We start from the raw sequence: 22,431 nt of genomic DNA, 5'->3' as shown, positions 1-22,431 counted from the left end.
TTTGTAGTTCATTTGTTCCATCTTTTTAATTTATATTATCCAGTTGTATTTTCTGTTATTATGGTTCACACCTTTGTAGCGATGGAACATGTTATAATTTCAGTAGTTTAAATAATACTATATTTGCTTCATTCATGTTTTTTATTACTGTAGATGTTACTTCTTTGCTGGAAGGAAGAACTGCTTTAAATTATTAGCTTAATAAATATCTCTTCAAAGCCCAGGATCAAATATACTAGATAATGTATCATTTTAAACCAGTGCAGTAGCCTTAATGGAATAAAAACATAAATGATGACCTGATATTGGAGGTGGCTGTCTGGAAGAGGGGATATAGTTGGGAAAAAATGTAACTGCACCATTTAATTTATTTGAATGTCCTAGTGATCCTAATTTATCCTTTTGTGCATTCCTGCACTTACTGTGTCTCTTAGTGAAAATTAACTGTTCTGACTTACACTTTCTCTTGTGTACACTAGTTGTTACGTTTCCATTAAGCGTTCTTTTCTCCAAAATTTCCCTTTTTAATGTATCTACTTTCTACTGTCTTAGATTTTCCACCATCTTATCATTATTTTTATCACTGTGGCCCATGTCCCAGTTGGGATTTCTTTTTTCTCTTTTGCAATGTGCTGCTTACTCTGAAGCATTGCAAAAAATAGCACATCAAACTCCAATAGACTGTAACTGAGATTGTACCAATGCCATGTACAAGAAATACTTGACTTGTTTTACATGATGCACCTGTTTCTTTTTTTGCAAGAAGTATAATTTACTCATTCAGTTTATCATTCATTATAATGTCTGTTCTTTTTGCTCAGCCCTCATAATGTTTGCGCGTTTTATGTTTTTGGACAACTTCACGTTGCTCTTGAAAGAAAAATGTGTTTTTATAATAGCTACATCTAATCCAATTGAGTAGCTCCTTTCAAGACTGTCTTGTAGTCAGTAAATCAATATGTACCATGAAGTAATCTTGTTCTGTGAAGATGAAATTTCTTTTTGTGATACAGATTTGTTTCAACTGAAGTGATCTTTTCAGGCATTCCCCTGCACGTCTCCCTCAACCCCCAAATGAACACCAGCTTTTAGGGAGTGTTAATATCTGGACAGTGACCATATGAGAAAGCTTGATGTACTAGCTAGTAACTGCAGCTTTGTTTGTGGAAACATTACTGGATATCAGCTGAAGTGCCCAATTGTTTGCTCATTCTTCAAGTTTTCAGAGCTCCTACAAAGAGAACAAACTACAGCTGTAGTTTTAGACTAAGTTTTAATACTCGTTTGCCATTAATATAGATAAGGAAGAATCAGTAGCTGTCTGAAAAAATGAATTTCTGCAACATTTTTGTTTTCACTTTGAGCAAACTTATTCCTCTTAAAACCTAGTAAAATAAAATGTGTAGTATCCTTAGTTTGCTTATCACCAATTCCATCATGTCTGTTAATCCTCCTTACTTAGAAGAAATAATGATTTCTATTGCCGTTATTTAGAGCTTTGTTAACAGAGAAGCTGCTGTCAGGAGTAGAGCTGGGGAAGCAGTGAACAATGGCAAAGGCAAGCATGTACCTATGGAAAGTCAGACTCTGCTGGAGCGTGGGTGAGGATTGATGGAGAGGTCCTTTCTTCTTTGCTCAGTTTCCAGACAACAGAGGGGAGGTTCTTGGGCATTTGAAATGAGACCTTTCTTTATTAGCAACCAGGTAACTTCAGTGGTAGGGAATAAAGCAAAGGAACTTTCTCTTCAGAGCATGTCTTTGTCTGTGACTGGTAAATGCATGCTTAAATATAGTCCACCTAGGCAAGGGACAGTGGTGACTTCCCAAATGGGTCCAGGTTTGGTCCAAGACCATGTAACATGAGTCTTTGCAGGTCTGTCATTAGCACCTCCAGCCAGTCAGTACTTGTGGCTGCATCCAGTCCATTTTAAAACTCTTTGCTGGTTCCTTAGAAACATTCCCTGCAATTCATAAGAACACTGTGGAATGTTTATATTATGTCAAAATCATAAATACTGCTTCAGTATGCTTCTCCCTGATCTGGCTCTCCTCAAGTTATCCAGTATATTTTACCTTTCCTTAGAATTTCATACAGAGTATTTTCTTCTTCAAGTAATTGTCTTGACTTTCAGCAGTGTGTTCAAGCTTATCTGTAGCACTTTTTTACCATGTACATATCTAACATTTTTCTCATATCTCTTATGTTGCTTATAGCCGTTGCCTATACATGTCCTTGTCACTCTCTTGTGCTCATTTCTTGAGGGAACTCTTCAAATCTTAGAGATTCTGCTTTTTTCAAATGGATCCAAATGCTTCACTCCTTCATCTTGAGGTCAAGCGTTCAGTGTTTGGGAGGGCAAGGCACAAAACTAAATGTTTGTAGAGGTTTGTATTTGAAAAGTGGTTTGTTTTAGCTTGAAGAAAGATTTAAGCTTTGAGCAATGGACTTCGATACTACTTATGTACACAAACAGCATAAAGACCCAAAGAAAGGCTATGTGTTAAATGTTTAGTTTGTAGTAGCACATTTAGAATTTCAGAAGAAATAAAACTGGTGGTTTTATTCAGTGGCAGCTGGAATGTAGGAATTATAAGTAAATTGTAAATGATTGTTTTAATATTACTTGAGAGAGAGAGAGAGGAATAGAAGTAATTGTCCAGATGGTATATGAGGAAACCAAAGAGGAACTAAATGCAAAGGATCTGATTTTGATTAATTATCAAGGTACTCTGAACTCCTATTTATATCTTTTTGATGGGAGAATCAACCACTAGGTTGACTTAGCGCTGCAGTATCATCTTGGTTTGTTATGAAGAACACTTAGCATTTTAATATTTATTTTATGAAAATGTATCAACACTGGCTATATTGGAATTTCTTCATTACTCGATTTTTGTATTTTTATTTGTTTAAACATAGCAAGTAACTTACTACATATTTGGTGGGGTTTTTTAAGTATTTATAAGGTGTTAAAACAATTAATTAGGGGCTGATTATAGAGACTTGGAAGATTTGAGACTTGATCATTCAACTATTTCCTGTTTCTACATTTAGGCAGTGAAGATCAGCTCATAAAAGGGTTCATAAACCAGGGGCAGGGAAAGGTTAAGTTAAATGCAAGATGCTGACTTGTTTTGATGTTCATATTTTAAAGCAAAAAATAACTTTGCTTGTAAAATCAAAGGTATAATTTTAGCTATGCATATTTGAATTGGAATTTGCCCAGATCAGCATGGTTAACTGTAACTCTGCATTTGGATAATAAAAATAGAGAAGCAACTGAAAATCATTTTCTTTATTAGCTTATTAGAATTGTTTTGAAATTTTATGTTCTCCAGAAATAAATTTTCATAATCAGGGTGGCCTAGCTTTACAATAGGATGTGTGGAGAGGTTTGTAGGATCTCCATTCCTGGAGATGCTCAGAACTCAACTGGGTATAACCCTGAGCACCTGGACCCAGCTTTGAACTTGGCACCTCTGTGAGCAGGAACAGAGCTCAGAACCTAGAGTTCTCTTCTAGACTAAATCACTATAAGCTAAGCACTGCTTTTAGAGTATAAAGTTTATTAGAAAAGTTGCTGGTGCAGCTACATGAGAAAATGCTACTTTTTGTTCTCTTAATTTTTCCAGGCTAGCCAGGTAGTTTAGCCTGACGGATTGGCAAAATTATGGCATGAACTATTACTGGGTTTCAACAGTTAAAACTTGTTGCAGATGATAAAATTGAAGATGCTATTTTCTTCCATTTATGAAATTTAAAAGCCGTTTAAGCAAATTTTGAAATTCAAGAAGAACAAAGGAAGACATTTTTTTGTTGACGTTAGGGTAAGGCCTGGCGGCTGTTCTTAAAATTACCCTAACAAAGTAAGAGTTCTGTTGGCTCTCCTTCAACAAAAAGTTGATGTTAAATTTCAGCTAATTTTTGTTCATGTTTCCCGTTTGATATACATAAGTACGACTGTTAATGATGTAGCTTGCAACTAAGTAGAAACATAAAATTTGGAGGTTACCTGTGTTCAGTGACAATTCTGCTTTAGATGATCTATTTACTGTTACATTTTGGAAATTAAATTTAAAATTTAAGAGTCATGTGAAGTATTATATTGCTTTACAGTTGCATAATCAGTTTTTTTCTGAGTACAAGGGATTTACTTTCTTTATGAAACTGCCAATATTTCAGTTAAATACTTCTTTTTATTTAATCTTACTACTGTAGGTATTCTGCTGATAGTTTCTTACTGTATTACTCTTCTAAGTATTTCTGTTGCTGTACTTTTGAAAAATTTCATTGATATTCAGAATTGGAATATGAAACTGGCCGGCCAACTTCTTAAGAACTTTTTTGCCTTTTTTCTTTCTTCCTTTCTTTTTTGTCATTCCCTTGTGTTCTTTTTGTATCGGCTTTGTCTTTATCTAATGTCTGTCTCATCTGATTCCTACTACCTCTGTACTGAGCTTTCATACAGTGAATGTTCCCCCAACAATTCACCTGTATACTGGAAATACCAACCTTGCTCTCTTTATAGGGAACTCAAGTACAGGGTAAGTTAGAGGTGGTGGACACCTCTGAAATACAGGCTGATGCAGAAACTGAGTGAGAACTACTGAGATCCAGTTCAGCGCTTCACTTTCAGAAATGTATCGTTACCTGTTGTTTGACAGGCAAAAATTCAGGTGGCAGTTTTTCTGTTTCTTAACAGGTTATTTTTCTCATACACTACTTAATATTGGAGTCTTTATTTTCTGATGTGTTGTTACATAATGTCCTTCCAGAGTGGTCTGTGTCGTCTTCTTACATTCATGCTTTCTAAATGAGCATCTCCCTGTAAATACCTTTTTTTTTTTTTTTTTTTTTTCACACTTTTTAAAAAGTAAATCTCATTTCAGTGCCTACTGAACTCTCCTAATCCCTGTTTGGTCTATTTCTGTAATTTCTTTGTTCTCAATCCTTCCCAGATCAGTATAATCAGTGAATTGAATTGTTAAGCTGTTTATTTGCTGGACAGCGATGACGTTAAGTCGGAATGAACATATTGGGGAATCTCAAAGCTTTCTGTGGCATCCTTCTCTTCCATGTGGACCGTTTCTGGTTTTGTTCGCTTGTTGCACTTTACGGCTTCACGTGGTTGGGTTTTTTTATTCACAGATAGACAAGATACAGCACAGAACTGAGTTATTTTCAAAAGCTTATGGTATTGGTTGGTGTATCTGGTCCTACTGTGATGATTATGTAGACATACCAAGCGTCATCAGTTGTTTGAAGTTGTTGACTGCTCTAGTGCATTTACTTTTCTGGGGTGGAATAAGGGAACTATTTAGATAAAATAACCGTGAATGGAATCTGTTGCTCACATCTTTCTAACCACTGTGCTTGAGGAGTCATTCCAGACAGTTTTTACACTACAGTATGAGATTATTTTTTTTCAGACTATTTTGGAGTGATGATTAAATGGAGTTATATGAAGGAAGTCACTGAAGAGGAAAGAATGCATTAAACAATATGAGCAATAAGCTTTTCCTTAGATACTAATTGAACTAAATGCTTTTTCAGGCTGTGTACATGATGCCCACAGAAGGAGATGATTCATCCAAAAGTGTTCCTTTAGCATTGCAAAGAGTGTTTTATGAGCTGCAACATAGTGACAAACCAGTTGGAACTAAAAAGTTAACAAAATCTTTTGGGTAAGTTTCAGAAATACGGACTGTTTATTGAGCTATTACAGGCTTCATAAAGCTTTTCTTTAAAAAGGCTTTCTTTAAATCAGGCTATTTTTAGAGAGGTGCAGAGAAGTGTTAATATAGCATTATGTTAATTGCTAACTTAAGTTAGTTTACTTCATAGGTTTTTATTTATAGTCAGTACTAAAGACAGCTGATCCAAAAGTCAGATTTTTGGGGGAGGGGAGCAGTACACAGTCAAACACAGCTATTAGTAGCAGGGTTATAATTTACATGTTACCGGAAAATTATGTGATGCGTTTAACTTAAGTAAAATTCAGGACAGAACATGTTGAAACGTTGCTGTTTATGTATTGTTAATGTCTGTCTTGAAATTGAAATCTGTTTTAAATTTAGAGAAATAGTAGTAACTTCCATTTTCATATTGTTACTCCTGCACTGATGATGGTTGTAACATTTTTCTTACAACATACAAAAGATGCACATATTTTTGCCTATGCACAATTTATGAGCATTTAATGCTGTATTCTGTCCTGTGATTTAATGCTTAAAAGGAGTATCTGTTGCATGAAGTAAGGGTGGTGGAGCACACACAGAAAGTAATTCTAGCACCCTCTTTTCCTCCCTAAAACATCTACAAAAGTCTTGCTTTTAATTTTCATTTTTGTCCAGTATCCAGTTCACTGCCTGGTATATTTTCCAGTCTGGTGGTACTTCCTGTGAGGTGGTGTCACTGGCTGTAATTTTAAATCTGGAGTATCTAGACACAGAATTATACAATGTAGCTGCATTGAGGGTGTTGATTTTTTAAAAATTTTTTATTTTTAACTAGCTTGATATTTTAGTTGAGCACAAGCCTAGGATAGAAGATCTTTGCATGTTGTGTAAGCATGGAGTAGGATTTTATCAAAAACTGTTCTAAAAGATTGTATTTCGCAGTACTTTGTCTCACTGTATTTGTAGACTAGTCTTTTGTAGTAATATCGAGAAGCAGTTTTTAATTTAAAAATAGGTTAGGAAGTTTGTATCATCCTTCTCATTTAGCTGTCCTAATGTCCCTCCTGCATCTTCTGCAGAAGCTTGTGGCAGTGCTCTGTCCTGATAAGACTCTTTGTAACCTTGCATCTTTGTAACCTTTCCTTTTCACCTTTTTGGGAAATTTTAAAATGAAATCGGTAACACCAGTGTTGTGTGTTTATCTGGTCATACCCTTTTTCTACTCGCACACTGTATATTTAGTTTATCAGTGCTCCTGCTGTCCTGTTACACTGGAAAGTAAATATTTCATCTTGATTTGAGATCCCAACTGTGTCACCTTTGCAGATGCTTAATTTTGTATCTGAGAGCAAGGTTTAAAAAAATGTGTTCATGCCAGCCTTCATTCTTGGGAAAGAATTTTCAAATACGTTTGAAGATTTGGTCTTTTCCTCCCCCATTAAATCGGAGAGGAGTTTCCGACCTTGTCAGACCTGCCTATATGCTGCGTAGAGCATAACTTTTTACTAGGTACTGTGAGTCTCTAAGTTTGGCTTCTTTCAGTAGAAGGTGATTCTATTGTCTGAAAGAGCCCCTTTTTATCCTAATATTAGTATGTAACCTTTTTCTTTGATTTTTGCCCTTTAAGCTGGCTAGTGTTTAAAGCCTAGGGAGTCGGGAGGTTATTTTCTGTTCTTAATTATCCAACAGGTCACTTCATTCAGCTTGTTTAAGTGTGGACCCCCACACAGTTGTTTTGGCACGCTTTTGGGAGTAGTATGCTGCCGTGTGACAGTGGCAGTGAGTCACTGAGAAGAGAGTGGGAGGAGAAGATAAAGTTAGTATTGCTCCTGATCACTCCTGTGCTTGTGGCTTCAAGGGACGGGCTTGAACCTCATGCTGAAGCGAGAACCTACAATAAACACAGCTTATTTTGTATGGCTAAGAGCGATGCCTACTGCAAAAAAAGAGTTGTCAGGGACTTAAAAAGCATTTCTGAGTTTATGTTAGATTTTGTAGGATAAAGTATTTCGTGCTGAAACTAAAACCACTTTATGCTTCTGTTTTTATTTAAGGCAGTAGTGCTGGATACCCTTGTTGGAGTGTGCCAGGTTGGCTATGAGGTGTTTAGAGGCTGTTGCTCTCACCCCTCATTTCACACAAGTGTGTTTGCACATGGACAGTTCAGGAAGCTGGATGCCTCTTTGCATCCTTGGAGTCACCGGGTGGCCAGCATTAACTGTTTACATGAGTACAAAGGAGCCACTATTTCCTATAAATCCATTTATTTCCTTTCATCTGCTGAAATAATCCCTGAATGCTACTTGACTGCACCTGAAGGGCCCTCAGAAGAGAGGCAGCTAGAATCATGCTGTGGAAACTATTCTGACAGCATTGAATTGCTCCCAGGCCTTTTCTTAAGAGGTTTTGGGGGTTTTTTTGACATGAACTGAGACTACGTTGTAGACTGGAAGTAGAATTCTGCTAGCAGCAGCCTGGCCCTGGCCTCTTTGGCTGGCACCAGCTGCCTTCCCAGTCCCCATCTCCAGATCCCCAGAGAACAGGCAGGTGGGTGCACAACGGCTGCCAAAATGTCCCCCAAGTTCAGTGCCCCTTCTTCCTGCCAAGTAAATGCTATAGAATGCAAAAAACCTGTGCATCAGCCGGTGCTAAATCTCAGAGCCTTTAAGTCTTGCTATGTATTAAATTCTTTCTCTGCAAAGAAACTACAGAAATGTCTTTTGAGCTTTTAAGTTTTCTTTATAATACAATAATTTTGTATCAATTTGCCTTACAAAGGTGGGAAACTTTAGACAGCTTCATGCAACATGATGTCCAGGAACTATGTCGAGTGGTATGTTTTTATTGTTTCTTACAGATCTGTGATGCGTAATGCTGTCTCTTGATATTGTGTGTATATAATATAATATAATTTAGTAAAAAAACCTAGTAATGCTGCCACTGTGTAGTTCAAATCAGGTCTCTAAGACACAGATTTTTTTGCCTTGATTTAGTTCTATTTTTTTAAGAATGGGATTGATTGTGGCCTTTTGTGGGTGAGGAATTTGTAAAGGATAGGGAAGGCTGAAAATAAACGGAACGTATGCTAGTGGTCCTTATATAGCCATGGAGAGAAATGCAGTTTTTAAGATGCAAATGCATCGTTACATTTGTGAAGTTTTCCAGACTCAAAGGAATGTGGTTGGAGTAGTCCTTAGTGCAGCATTTAGGGGGAAGAGGAGGATTTAAAGGATGAGAAAGGAGATACCAGTATGAATAGACTAACATTTCTTTTTTATGCAAGTAATTTAAGAGTTTAATCAGTGAAGTAGTCATCTCTATGTGATGAATAAATTCAAAAACTGCAAGTTTATCCTATGTAAAAAACTAATTTTTCTTTCAGCTGCTTGATAACGTGGAAAATAAAATGAAAGGCACATGTGTAGAAGGCACTATTCCTAAACTGTTCAGAGGGAAGATGGTGGTATGTATTTTATGTTTTTGTTTGTTTGTTTTTTTTTTTTAATTTCACTCTGTTACTTGTATACATTGAAAGTCTGTGGTTTTTGTTCTTTGTTTACAGTCTTATATCCAATGCAAACATGTAGACTATCGTTCTGAACGAATAGAAGATTATTACGACATCCAGCTAAGCATAAAGGGAAAGAAAAACAGTAAGTGATATGTTGTGATATGCAGCAATCAAATACATCAACATGTTCAACAACTTTAGTGCCTGTTGATTTCACATGGATTCGTTGGTGCTCAGCACTTTGAAATATTCTTGCTTTAAGACACCTCATTGAAAACATTTTCTGCAGAAGTTTTTGCTTACGTTACCTTTTTTCCTTCTCTCATTTTCCTTCCCTGCTCCTTCCTGCCTAATGTTCTCACCAATACCTTTTCATAAAATTTGGTGAATTTTAGGAGTTTTCCTCGTGTCGTAAAAGTGCATACTGTGCCATAATGATAACAGTAGTGTTATCACAGTAGGTTATCATTTAGATATGAAGATGAACTTGGAGAAAATAGATTTTTATTTGGACCTGATTATAGTAATAAGCAAATAAAAAGAATGAGCTAATCAGAGCAGCATAACAGTGGTCCCTTATCATCACTTTACCAAGTACTTGGCACACAAGACACAAAAAAGGACATGTGAGAGTCCAGCAAACAGTCATCTAGCTTGATACTTAACAGGTGCAAAGTGAGAATAGGAGATTTGGCAGACAGTTGTAACTATGTGATTTTAAACTCTGTTGATACTCTTATGTGTGCTCCTACGATTTGGTGCATTTCTTGACATTGTTAAGCAATATATATGGTTTTTTAAATAGAATTATTCAAGCACTAACTATCATGTCTTAATATGTTATTTGATTATTACATTGTTAAGCCCCCAGGCTAGAGTAAACTTACATTTTATTTTTTTTTCTCCTTCCCTACAATTTCCCAATCTTTTTTTCATTTAGTTTTTGAGTCCTTCATTGACTACGTTGCAGTGGAACAGTTGGATGGTGATAACAAGTACGATGCAGGAGAACATGGCTTGCAGGTATTTTAAATTTTTTAAAATTTGGTTTTAAATTTTATTCCTCTGTCCTTGACAGAATAACTTAACAAAGTTATGTTATGAAAAAATGTTGCAAAACCCACTCTAGGTTGTATCAACTGATTTTGGTGATTTTTCTCCTTAGACAAGCTTTTACGTAACTCCTCTTAATTTCTGTTAGGTTTCTTAAAATGGAGCTTGGGCTTTAGAACTAATCTAATTAGCAGTGAGTTTTGCTTTTGTACCTATGAGTTCTTAATGACTAGAATGGTTAACTTCTCTACTGATCTCAAGACTGAGAAGTTCTTTCTCTGAGTAGTCCTTCTATTGGTCTAATAGAAAAGCAGCATAGCTCTAAAAGTAGCTTTAGAGAGATCATTTTTTGTATCATCAAGAACACCAAATGAACCCATGGAATTTTAAACATTTATGCGTGTGCACATTTTTCTGAGCTTTTCAGCTGCACTTAGCTGCACCCACTGTAGGAAGCTGAAGTCCTTTATAAAAAATGTTGTTTTACTCAAGCTTACTTCTGCAGCTTCCATATATACCAGGTTTTGTCAGTGCTGTTCTATATATTCTTTAGCTGTTCTTAGGAAGGTACAGCATGGTAGCCAAATATTTCTTGGCAGGATACAATGAACATGAAATTCTTAATTGATCAAAGAGGAGTTTTCACTTCCATATTCTCTTTTCATTTTAATTATACAGGTAACTTGCTCTTAATGCAGTGAGGTGTTCACATGTGTTTGTATGAATGGCCTAAATTTAAATGAACTGAATTCTTGTGTTACTGGGGTAGCTCATGGGAAGGTCGGTGCAGCGTTAAGATAATTTCCACCCAAGTTTTGAACCGTTCTTTTGTGCACATTGTGTTGTCAAGCCTATAAAATAAAAGTCCATAGGAAGAGTGTCTGCAGCAAAGAAGTATTTTGAGTTGCTAAAATTCTTGCAATTTCAACCCTCTATTTCCTTTAAAATGTTTAGGAGGCAGAGAAAGGTGTGAAGTTCCTAACATTGCCACCAGTATTACACCTACAGCTCATGAGATTCATGTATGATCCTCAAACTGACCAAAACATCAAGATAAATGATAGGTAAGGGGTTTTTTTTTAGGATTTTTTTAATTGACTGTAGAATTGGGACCTGTGAATGTATTTTACAAAAAATAATTTACCAAAATCCTATTTTTGATTCAACTCCAAGAGCAAGGTACCTGCAGTCACACATGGCGTAGGTTCCCAAAAGAATGTTAAGGTTCTGAATGACAAATTGAATGCTTAAATAGTCATTTGTAACTGTTGTTTTGAATATGAAAGAAGTGAAAGCATCTTTTAAATGCTTTGGGCCAAATGTGGAAAGTTAGTACATTCCTATAGGCTGTCACAAGAATAAGTAGGATAACTAAGTAGTCCTCTGCTTTCCCTTCATCTATTTCCATGCCCACTCACTGTAAGTTTAGGCTGATAATTTCTCCAGGAGATACATTGTTGGTTGTAAACTAAATCTGTATTGCAGCTCTTTCAGTCTCACCAAGAAGGTGAGACTGCAGCAGCTGAAAGACATTTCAAAATAATGTTCCAGTCCAGTGATACCTGTGCTAGAAAAGCTGTATTTGTGTACTAGAAAATAACGGGGTTTGACACAGTGAATCCAAACCCAGCACTATTTCAGTTAAAGTGCTCTTACCCTTGTTACTGAGGGCATACTTTTTCAGAGGTGCTTATGAAGATTGTTTTTATTCCATATTAAAGCAGTATAAAATCTGCTGCTGTATGCAGTATATCCCGGATAGAAATGGCATTGTAATAGTAACTTGTTCAATTTTTGTAACTACTGATTTTTGTAAGTACTGATGTCCTGCATAATAGCGTGTATCTGTCTTAACTACAAATATGTGTCTTAATCCTTTTCAAAACTAGGTTTGAGTTTCCTGAACAGTTGCCACTAGATGAATTTTTGCAAAAAACAGATCCTAAAGATCCTGCAAATTACATTCTTCATGCAGTTCTAGTACACAGTGGAGATAACCATGGTGGACATTATGTTGTTTACTTAAATCCAAAGGGGGATGGCAAAGTGAGTATTGAAAAAGCACCTAAACATATTTGTGTTTTGCAAATACTTGCTTACAGTTTTCTTAATGGGCAAATGTTTGGAAGTTTTGTTCCCTAACTGAAGAACGTGCTGGCACACTTGCTTTATCACACAGAGTTTTGATTTCTCCATGTAGTTCTTAGCTTGATGCTCTGTCATTTGGTGCATATTCCAACGTATTTGGGAAAGTTGCTTTGTGTTGGCAAAAAAAAACCCAGTAGGCCTTGTATCTAGTTTTTTTCTTTTCAGGGAGGAGCCTGCATTTGGAGGCATTAAAGAATCACGTGCTTTCTTAAGAGGAGCAGCTTCATCTTTGCTATTGGCTTTTGGCAAAAGACTTTTAATTAAGGAAATACCTTCAGTTTTGTGTGTGTATATGTTTTGCAGTTCTGTTGCAATCAGATTTTATCCAGCCTTTTTTTTTAGGGTGATTTTATGCTGAAGCAAAAAGGATGTTTCCGTGACTCAGAAGTTCAGTATCTTTGCATGTCCCACTGTTACAGGTGTAGGTGACTCGATTGGATCAGATGTTTATAGGTCAGGTGCCTCTTCCCTTGAGTTGACTGGTTTTATGTGTACATGACGGTTCACAGTAAAAGTAGGAGTTAGGTTTTGCTGTAAATTTTTGCTATTTGTCTTTCATTTTTAATTGGCTTTATTGTTTTAACTTAAAATTTGCTGTAATTACCTTAAATGTACATATAAGTACTAGATATCTTCTGCATCACTGCTTTTTAATTTACAACAAACAAGGTCCATTTTCTGATTCATATAGAAATGTTAGCTATTGAATAACAGTCTTAAAAAGTTCTTTGAATACTTATTGGGCTTTTGATATTCAGTGTAAAATGTTCAGATATTTCAGTAAAGGTTTGGTATTTATGGCCTTCCTTATGCTGAGCACAAGTAGCAGGTAGCATAAATTATACTGAGCTAGATTTATTTTTTTTTTTTAGAAAAAAACTCATGCTGCCTGAAGAGCAATTTTAGTTACTTCAAAGAGCTGAAAGACATGCCAGATATAGGATTAATTTATCATTCGAGAACATGTTTTGTGTGTAAAATTTATATTTATATAAAATTTTCTTTCTAGTGGTGTAAATTTGATGATGATGTTGTATCAAGATGTACAAAGGAAGAAGCGATTGAACACAACTATGGAGGTCATGATGATGACTTATCTGTACGGCACTGTACAAACGCATACATGTTGGTTTACATCAGGGAATCAAAATTAAGTATGTATATACTCTGCATGTGTTCCAAGTCAGATTTACATATAGAGATTTAGGGCTATATTTTACTTTGAATTGTTGACAGTCTTCCTATACAAAGGGACTTCTCTGTGGGATCAACCAGTCTTTCTCTCACTTTTGGAAAGTATGTGCTGATCTAATGTCATCTTTTCTTGGCACAGTAAGGCAGGACTCTGTATCTGCAAAGTGCTTCAGCCTTGATTATTTTATAAGATGGAAAAATTAGCGAACTAACTTCAGTGATGAAAACTAAATCCGATTTATTATAAATATGTAGATACATGTATACGAAAAAAAATGGTGGTAAATATTTTTTTAATCCTGAGATGAGTATTTAATTCAGAAGTCTATGATACATATTTCATGGAAGCAGTGCTTTTTGGCTTAGGAGAGAAAATGCTTCTTTTGCCAAAACCATGATGATATCAAACCATGTTTTTAATTAAAACATGAGAAAAAGCCGGTTTTGACTTCAAATCAGAGGAAAGTCAAGTATGTATGAAGAAAACCTTGTTTGATGTAAATCTTGAAATAACATCACAAAATCTGCTTTGTAGGTGAAGTTTTGCAGCCTGTCACAGACCATGATATTCCTCAACAACTTGTAGAAAGGCTACAAGAAGAAAAAAGGATAGAAGCTCAGAAGAGGAAGGAGAGGCAGGAAGCTCACCTCTATATGCAAGTGCAGGTCAGCTTTTGAAATGGATTAGGTTGCAACTACCTTACCATTAAAATTTAGAATATTGAGCCACCCAAGACAAACAGATTTATTTATTTATTTATTTTATTTTTAAATTTGTGTTTGGAAGTAGTGTTTGAAGTGAAATTGTAATTTTAGTGCTTGTAAGTATATTTACATATGCAACAAATCCTAATGAAACAAACAGTACTGTATGTTGTAGACATTTCTGTTTTCTCCACAAGTTACATGCTTTCAAATAAAAATAGCAAGTTCAGGTGAAAGGAAGAGGACCAGGTTTTTCAAATGGCTGCCCTGCCACCGCACTTTTATCTCCTTCAGGAATTATTTTCTAAAATTAGAATGTATCTAGCCATAGGCTGCAAGGCTGGACTACTGCCAAACTGAGCTCATCAAGTAGAAGCAGAAGGAGAGAGTGCTTATATTTGCAATTATCTTTTTGGAAAAGCCAGATGGACTAGATTGTTATGAATTGCCTTAAGGAACCCTGTTTATGGCTCTTTCCAGAGCCCATCTGGCACAAGAAAATAGAACCCGTTTTCCATTTGCCTCCATGCTTCCTTGCATCTTCTTTCTGGTGTTCATAAGTGGAGATGTTGGTGAAGTTTAGGTTGTTCTACACTGCGTTTACACTAGAGCTGTTTTCAGTGGAGAGACTGGCAGAGTTGTCCCGTTTGTCTGTCTGTTAACAAAGGCAGCATAGGAGCTGTGTGGGATCTAGGAAAGACTTTAGACCAGCCTCCTTGCATTACACCAGTAAAATAGTGATGTAGCCTTTTTTTAAGTGCCAAGATTGTTAGAGCACATGTTTCCAAGATTGGGATCTAAGCACAACTGGTTTTTAATTGTTCAGGATTTGTAAGAATTATTGTATTTTAATTACTTACACTGATTTGACTATCAACAAGAGGTTTTTAATTTCATTATAATGTGTATATTTGCAAATTTTCTTCGTGAGAACATGAATAGTGTGAGCAGTGTGCCACTATCCAGAGAGCTGATGTCGTTATATAGTGGAGCATCATGAGAACATGCACCACCATGCAGCTGAGTTTAGTATGAGTAGTAACCTTTAAATGTAATTTTTCAGATAGTGGCAGAGGATCAGTTCTGTGGTCACCAAGGCAATGATATGTATGATGAAGAAAAAGTGAAATACACTGTTTTCAAAGTATTAAAAAACTCCACGCTTACAGAATTCGTTCAAAATCTCTCTCAAACAATGGTAAGTTTTCTGTAGTTCTGTATGTTTTATTACATTATGGTTGCTTCATAGTCTTTATATTCTCCAAGTACTGGCAGCAGTTGTAATTTAGAGCTTTAAAAGTAGAGGATCTGTTTGGGTTTAATAAATGCATCTTAGCTTTTTTTGGTGTCTATTTTCTGTCACAATTTGCATTTATTTTAGGGATTTCCCCAGGATCAAATCAGATTATGGCCAATGCAAGCTAGAAGTAATGGAACAAAAAGACCTGCAATGTTAGATAACGAAGCAGATGGCAATAAAACGGTAAATATTCATTGACAGACGTTATTTCTGTATATGACCTGTGATTTTTAGTTCTTTAAGAATCTGCAATTTTGGGACATCAAATTTTTCAGGTTTTAATTTAATCTATATCTGGTAAAGTTTGATACTTGAGAAGATTTGAGATTTAGTGGATTGATTTGGAGAGCAGGGAGGAGTATAGTGCATGATTTTTCTTCCGTGAAAAAAGCATGTTCGTTGGTTTTGGTAGATTTCAAACAGAAATGTCTTTTTGAGTCCTCTATTATTTGGGCAAAACCTCTGGATTTAATAAAATGTGTTGCTTAAAATGTAAAACCACAGAAAACAGTGATTGGTTTCACTGTCTTGTTACTTCTAAAGTGAAGTAATTTTCTTGCCATAATACAGATAGCTGTAGGTGGTGTGGGTTTTTTTTGTTTTGTTTTGGTTTGGTTTTTTTAAATGAAAAATAAATATGTCCATTTTAAATAAAACCTGTCATTTGTGCTTCATTAAAATTTTTTTGGTGTTTTTATATCTGTTGTTTCTCTTAAACTTTGTAAACTTCCTTTCATTAATGCAACTAAAAAAAAATTCTCCCACTCATAGAATGACATAAAGTTCTTGTATTTGATGAAAATGCAGATATCAGGTTATATTATATTCTTCAGAGACTTCTTTTCTTCTTCCATATCTTTCTACATAGATGATTGAGCTCAGTGACAATGAAAATCCATGGACAATATTTTTGGAAACAGTAGATCCAGAGATGGCTGCTACTGGAGCAACATTACCCAAGTTTGATAAAGATCGTAAGCATATATGCTAAAACTTGAGTAAATAAAAAATACTTTTATTTTGGGTATATCTCAGATAATGTGCACTTCTTTTTTTCAATTATGACATTGATGTACCCATCAAACTGCAGTGCTGAGATTAATTTTTCTCATGCAGATTTTCATTCATTTCTTAAGTGTAAGACATGTTTCACATCTTTTGAAGATAACTAAATAAATTTTTTTATATACACATAAAAAGTTGATTTATAAAAAAGCAGCATTTATGAATATTTTAAGGCCATTAATCAAATTAATAAATCAAAGACATGTTTTCCTTACTGCTTACAGAAAAGTATCTAGGTGATACTCTGCCCCACCAACATACTCAAATAAGCCTTACTTAAAACTTGTTTCTTAATTTGCAGATGATGTAATGTTGTTCCTAAAGATGTATGATCCGAAGACTCGGAGTTTGAATTATTGTGGACATATCTACACACCTATATCCTGTAAAATACGTGAGTTCTAAAATTCAGTTCCCTTGTTTAGAATTGGCGTTTTTTAAAGACAATAGATTGCACATTTTTTTTCTTTTAATATTAGTTTTAATACTGAAATCAAAAGGTAGGCTGTAAAGGTATCACTGAAATGAGAAATTCTGATTTCTCCCAACACCTGATGGTTTTCTTCCCCATGTTGTGTCAGTGAAACTTCAGTGCTGAGAGCATTGCCTTAATACGCTGGTGGCTGTCAGTTAATATTTTGTTGCAGGTTTGCTGAACATAAACAGCTCTTTCCGACTTGCTGTAAAGCTTTGTGATTTGATATTGCTCTTCAGTTTAGTTTTTTCCTCCTATTTCAAGGGATGGGTTTTTTTGTGGAATGTACTTCTGCACTAGCTTTTAAAATAACTCTTCTACAACTTTTCACTACGGCAGCCTGAGAACAGCTGCTCAGACTGAATTGGGTGTGAGCCTTGGTTTTCATATGGGTCAATTTAAAGATTTCAGCAAATGTCCACTGAGTAAAAATACCTCGATTCGTTATGTCTTGTTTTGTTGACATGTACATGCTTTCAAATTTTTTATTTTAGCTGTCTTTTTAAAATTTTTTTAAAGAGATGAAAATTTTTCTCTGGGGAAGGAAAAGTGTTATTTCATCTCTTTGATCTTGGATGGTCTTGCACGTTTTGTTGGTGGTGTTGTTCAGATGAAGTGGAAGGAAACCTTAAAATCTGTCTCTGGGTTGAATGTCAGTGAGGGAAGCTTTAACCTGGAAGGCTCTCTTTCTTAGGCATTTTAAAACTCTTTATCTAGAGTAGGAAAATAGGTTCTCTCTTTTTTGCAGATATCACTAGGGATTAAAGTGCAACACATTTCACATTCCTTTTCTTTTCCAATAGGTGACTTGCTTCCAGTTATGTGTGAGAGAGCAGGATTTCCACAAGAAACTAACCTTATCCTCTATGAGGTTTGGATTGATAGACTTTTTGTAACATTTTTGACTTTTACATGCTATAACTAGAGAAAAAGAAGCTTTACTGGTTAAAAAAAAGGTTGCTCATAACAACGCTGATTTATAAATCATAAGCACTCTTTAACCTGTGGTTTTGAAGTCTACAGTGCTGCAAGAGAGTAGCAGGAGATAGTTAACTTCAGAACAGACTTAAACAGAAGTGTGAGGCCTTAAAACCAAAAAATGTCTACATGAAGTCCTACATGAGCTGCTTTGCTGTGCTAAATCTGAGCATATCCTCTGATTTGCAGTGTTAGAGGAGCTAATGCTGCTAACATTATTGGCCGTTGTATTTTCAGTGCCCTCCTTAGACAGCAGAGTTGAGAAAATGTTGCATCATCTTCCTTCCCTAAGTTAACAGTCTGCAAACAAAATGCTTAGTCTGCTAGTGTGTTTCTGTCCAAATACAGAAATAGCAGATCTTTATAACTGCTGTATTTCTTGAGCGCCGAAGATACAAATCTTGCTAAGACGAAGTCTTTTGTTATAGTAAGAACAAGGAGTTGTTTTTTTGTTGTGATTTTTGTTAGCAGTCATGCTGCTCTCTCTGGTGGTTCCAGGGGAGCACACACACTTTCTTCCTAAAAAGCAGAACTGTCAGGTACTTTACTCTGTGCAGGTCAGCATTGCCATTTGATTCCAGTTTATTTAGAGAGGTGCTTTTATCCCAGGAGGTCAACCTACAAGTGCACTTATGTAAATGCATATAGATATTAAAAAAACCAACCCTATAAAGTCATACTAAAAATGCATATAGCATAAAAGATAGGTGAATTGCTGTACAAAAGTTCTGCGGTATTAAAATAAGTGAGCATAACCTGTGTTCTCTAAGCTTCTGGAAGCTGCATCAGTAGAAAAATCTAATCTCTGAATTTTGGAATAGGTAACGCTGAATAATAAAATAGTTTTGAAAATTAAAGTAATTTGAGTGAGACTCCAAAGGTAAAAATGAGCAGCCAGCTTTATCAATAGTAATTAGATGTATCTGGACCTAAGATTATATTTTCTTTGTGCATGGATACATCCATTTGTTTCAGTTGAAAGAAGATGCAAGCTGATGGCATCTTCACTATTGTAACCTTTGTTTGTGTCTTTTGTTTATTTAGTGATCAACGATTTTTGTTTTCTATTGCAGGAAGTTAAACCCAATTTAACAGAAAGGATTCAAGACTATGATGTATCTCTCGATAAAGCTCTTGATGAACTCATGGATGGCGACATCATAGTGTTTCAGAAGTATGTATTTTAGGGGGCTAGCTTATTGCAATTAAATCACCTGGTTCACTCTGAAAGCAGAACTTCCTTTAACTTAGCATTTTTAACAAGAGCAAAGTGTAATTTTCCAACAGTAGAAATGTTCTCAGCAGTTCTAATTTATTTTTTTCATTTCCCCTCTGAATAAACAGTAGTATTTTAATTACCACATGCCACATTATTTAAGGAAAAGAAGGTTTCATCCTAGTTTATAAAACTAACAACCTAAAATAGGCCTTAATATTACCAAAGAGTGGTTCAGCAATGCATCTGAGTTCTGTAGCTTTTCCCTTGGAGCCACTGTAACTTAGACACTGAAGAGCCTACCAGCATTTCAGATCTCAAGCTCAGTATCGTTACCACTGTACGAGGCTCTTGGCTTGGAGCTCCTTTCAGTTTAGAACTGAACCAAAATTTTTTCCCTTTTTTTTTCCCTTTTACTCGTGCTCACAGTAAGTTCCTTACTGGTCTACAGTGATGAGATGCTCCCAGTTTGTCTGGGCAACTCATAGGTGTACTGGTGCTTCAACTGGAGTTTTCTCCAAGGCAGAAGGAGAACTCCTGCATCTTGTATCCGTTAAAGGGATCTTTCATAAGCTTGTCAGGGCTATAAATCAGCATTTCTATGCTCTCACTTCTGATGGTCACACCCAACTGTGTTGCTCTGTTTCTCTCCATGGGCTGACAGTGGGTGGAAGCCAGCTAGTCTGTCTTCAGCACTCTTACCCCAGATTATGTGAGATGAATGTATTTCTCATGTCATGCCTTGGAACTCGCATTCCCTGTTGACCCAGTTGGTGTTATGCACCTTTGGCTGGCTGCTGACTCCCGGGTAAGTGCACAGCTTGTACCCTGGTGCTATTTCTCCACTGAGAAGATAGGGGTACCAGTCAGTAGTGACCCAAACCAGCATTGGTGCCAACTGGTTTGCTTCTGTGGTTCGAGGAGTGCTATTGTACATCTGGCCTCTCTGCAAAGTAATTAATACAGGAGTATGTGGAAAGCTGTGGCAGCATTAATACAGACACACAGTAATGTGCCAGGGTGGGAAGGAGGGATGACGACTGCTAGAATGATGCTTTGAACAGCTGGATTCAGAGTATTGCCAGATGAGCGAGCACAGCGTGCGAGTGCTTTGCCCTTGCACTGCACAGAAATACTCAGAGGTGTGGGTCGCTACTGTCTGTATTAGTTCTACTGTGTATGAGTGGTGGCTCTTTTAAAAGGTTTCTAAACTTTCTGTATCTCTCAACTGTTGCTGACTTACTGTAGAACACATTTTTAAAAGCCCTGTCTGCTGGTATGTGTGACAACATGATATGTAATGGTATTATCATTTGTTTGCTCTTGTAGGGATGACCCAGAAAATGATAACAGCGAGCTACCAACAGCTAAAGAATACTTCCGAGACCTCTATCATCGTGTGGATGTCATTTTCTGTGATAAAACCATCCCCAATGACCCAGGCTTTGTTGTTACTTTATCCAATAGGATGAATTACTTTCAGGCACGTGTCCTATTTGTTTCTCAGCTTTTGTTTCCTTGTTCTGAAAGTAACTTGCACTAGTTCACAGGTGCACTAATATATACTTTAGAAAAGAGTAGATCTGTTCTTGTACACTTTTTGCATTGTGGTAATGACAAATTTAAGGAAGCCACTAATGCTTGTGAAAAGAAAATACTCTAAGACCCTCTAGATTTATTAATAATCAGTCACTTGACAATAGGATTCTTTCTTGATAGACCATTCTTCTCTGCCAGGGAAATGATATTCTAATGAAATGATGTGTTTGCTTTCTAAGTGACATGTAAAACTTGCTCAACCTATTTAGCTGTTAAAAGGAGAATACCTTGGGAATCCAGTGATACCTATTTTCTGCTTGTAATATCACCAACAATACTAATTTTGTAGAACAAACTGTATTGCTTTCTTCACAAAATGCTGTTTAATGCTCAGTGGTACTAACAGATCCAACCAGTTATGTTCATAAAGGATGACCTGGGGTGTTTAGAAGAGGAAAACTGGACAATGAAACTTTAAAAAAAATTTCTAAAAATAAAATAAATTCAGACTGATTTATTAAGAGCCTGAGTAGATTTGGCTTCCTACAGGTCTCCTGTAGTTGCTTTTGTTATTGTCAAAAGATCATTTAAAACCAGACAGTTTATTTTCTGTCAGCAAAGGCAGGATCTTTGAGGACCTGCATACACAGGGGAAGTCAGGGATGACTTTGCTATCCTGTTCTCATCATCTGCTTTGTGGCAACTCACTTTCTCTTAGTTCATTTTTACTTGAAATGTAAGTTCTTCATAGTTTTTTTTTGCTAAGGGAAAAGGAGAATCCCCATGCTTTTTGTGAGGCAGTGATGTGAAATATACTGATGAGAATAATGTGGTGATATCACCCAGCAAGCTAACTTCCTTGGAGTGAATTAAAGAACAGTGGCAGTTAACAAAGAGCAAGTCTTGACTTATTTCCCCAATAATACTATAATTTAAAAAAAACAAACAATAAAACCCCCAAACATAAAACCAACCAACCAAAACCCAAAAGAGGAGTAGAGTTATTGTTGTAGATTTTGTGGCCTTTTGGTGACAGTGATTTATTGTAACAAAACAGTTTCTTCTTTTTTTTTTTTTAATTTTAATAGTATATCTTACTCTGACAACTGTTTGGAAGATAGTTTATTTTGCCTTGGGGAAGTGGACATAGTGGGTTTGTCTCAGAATTTCAGCAGCATAATGTTCTTGATGTGTAAAGAATGTGATAGAGCATTGTCATAAATCAGAATTTACAAAAAAATTTATTTGCAGGTTGCAAAGACAGTTGCGCAAAGACTTAATACGGATCCAATGCTATTACAGTTTTTCAAGTCCCAAGGGTAAGATGAATTTCCTTAGTGTTGTGTGCCTAAACTATTCTTTAAAATACTTAGCCCAAATATAGATAGGTAACAGTTACTTGGTGGTTTTTCCAGATTGTTAATTAATCCTTCACCAGTAAAAAGTTAGCATTCTGGCATGCACAGCAAGTCATATAGAGAGTTTTAAGTATTGCAATGGCTGGCTCTAAAGCCTGAAAGAATTGCACGTTTTAGAAGAGTTCCAGTAAGTGTCATTGAAAACAGATG

At 35.9% G+C, this 22,431-nt stretch overlaps 1 protein-coding gene across 1 annotated transcript in view; it reads left to right on the top strand.

Annotated features, from left to right (window-relative positions):
• Positions 1–22,431, top strand: part of USP7 (ubiquitin specific peptidase 7) — a 36,128-nt gene that overhangs the window by 3,784 nt on the left and 9,913 nt on the right. The window contains exons 5-21 of the mRNA XM_026858779.1: positions 5,555–5,685; positions 8,458–8,512; positions 9,062–9,142; positions 9,242–9,332; positions 10,131–10,213; positions 11,198–11,307; positions 12,133–12,289; positions 13,401–13,545; positions 14,121–14,251; positions 15,354–15,488; positions 15,672–15,773; positions 16,459–16,564; positions 16,957–17,049; positions 17,934–18,001; positions 19,182–19,282; positions 20,654–20,807; positions 22,115–22,182. Of these exons, the coding sequence (XP_026714580.1) occupies positions 5,555–5,685; positions 8,458–8,512; positions 9,062–9,142; positions 9,242–9,332; positions 10,131–10,213; positions 11,198–11,307; positions 12,133–12,289; positions 13,401–13,545; positions 14,121–14,251; positions 15,354–15,488; positions 15,672–15,773; positions 16,459–16,564; positions 16,957–17,049; positions 17,934–18,001; positions 19,182–19,282; positions 20,654–20,807; positions 22,115–22,182 (1,811 nt within the window). The remainder of the gene's footprint in view (positions 1–5,554; positions 5,686–8,457; positions 8,513–9,061; positions 9,143–9,241; positions 9,333–10,130; positions 10,214–11,197; positions 11,308–12,132; positions 12,290–13,400; positions 13,546–14,120; positions 14,252–15,353; positions 15,489–15,671; positions 15,774–16,458; positions 16,565–16,956; positions 17,050–17,933; positions 18,002–19,181; positions 19,283–20,653; positions 20,808–22,114; positions 22,183–22,431) is intronic.

This window comes from Athene cunicularia, assembly GCF_003259725.1.
Source record: "Athene cunicularia isolate RWA chromosome 14 unlocalized genomic scaffold, athCun1 chr14_part1, whole genome shotgun sequence".
Classification (NCBI taxonomy): Eukaryota; Metazoa; Chordata; class Aves; order Strigiformes; family Strigidae; genus Athene; species Athene cunicularia.
Note: the sequence above shows the minus strand (reverse complement) of the source record. Positions and strands in the feature narration are given on the sequence as shown.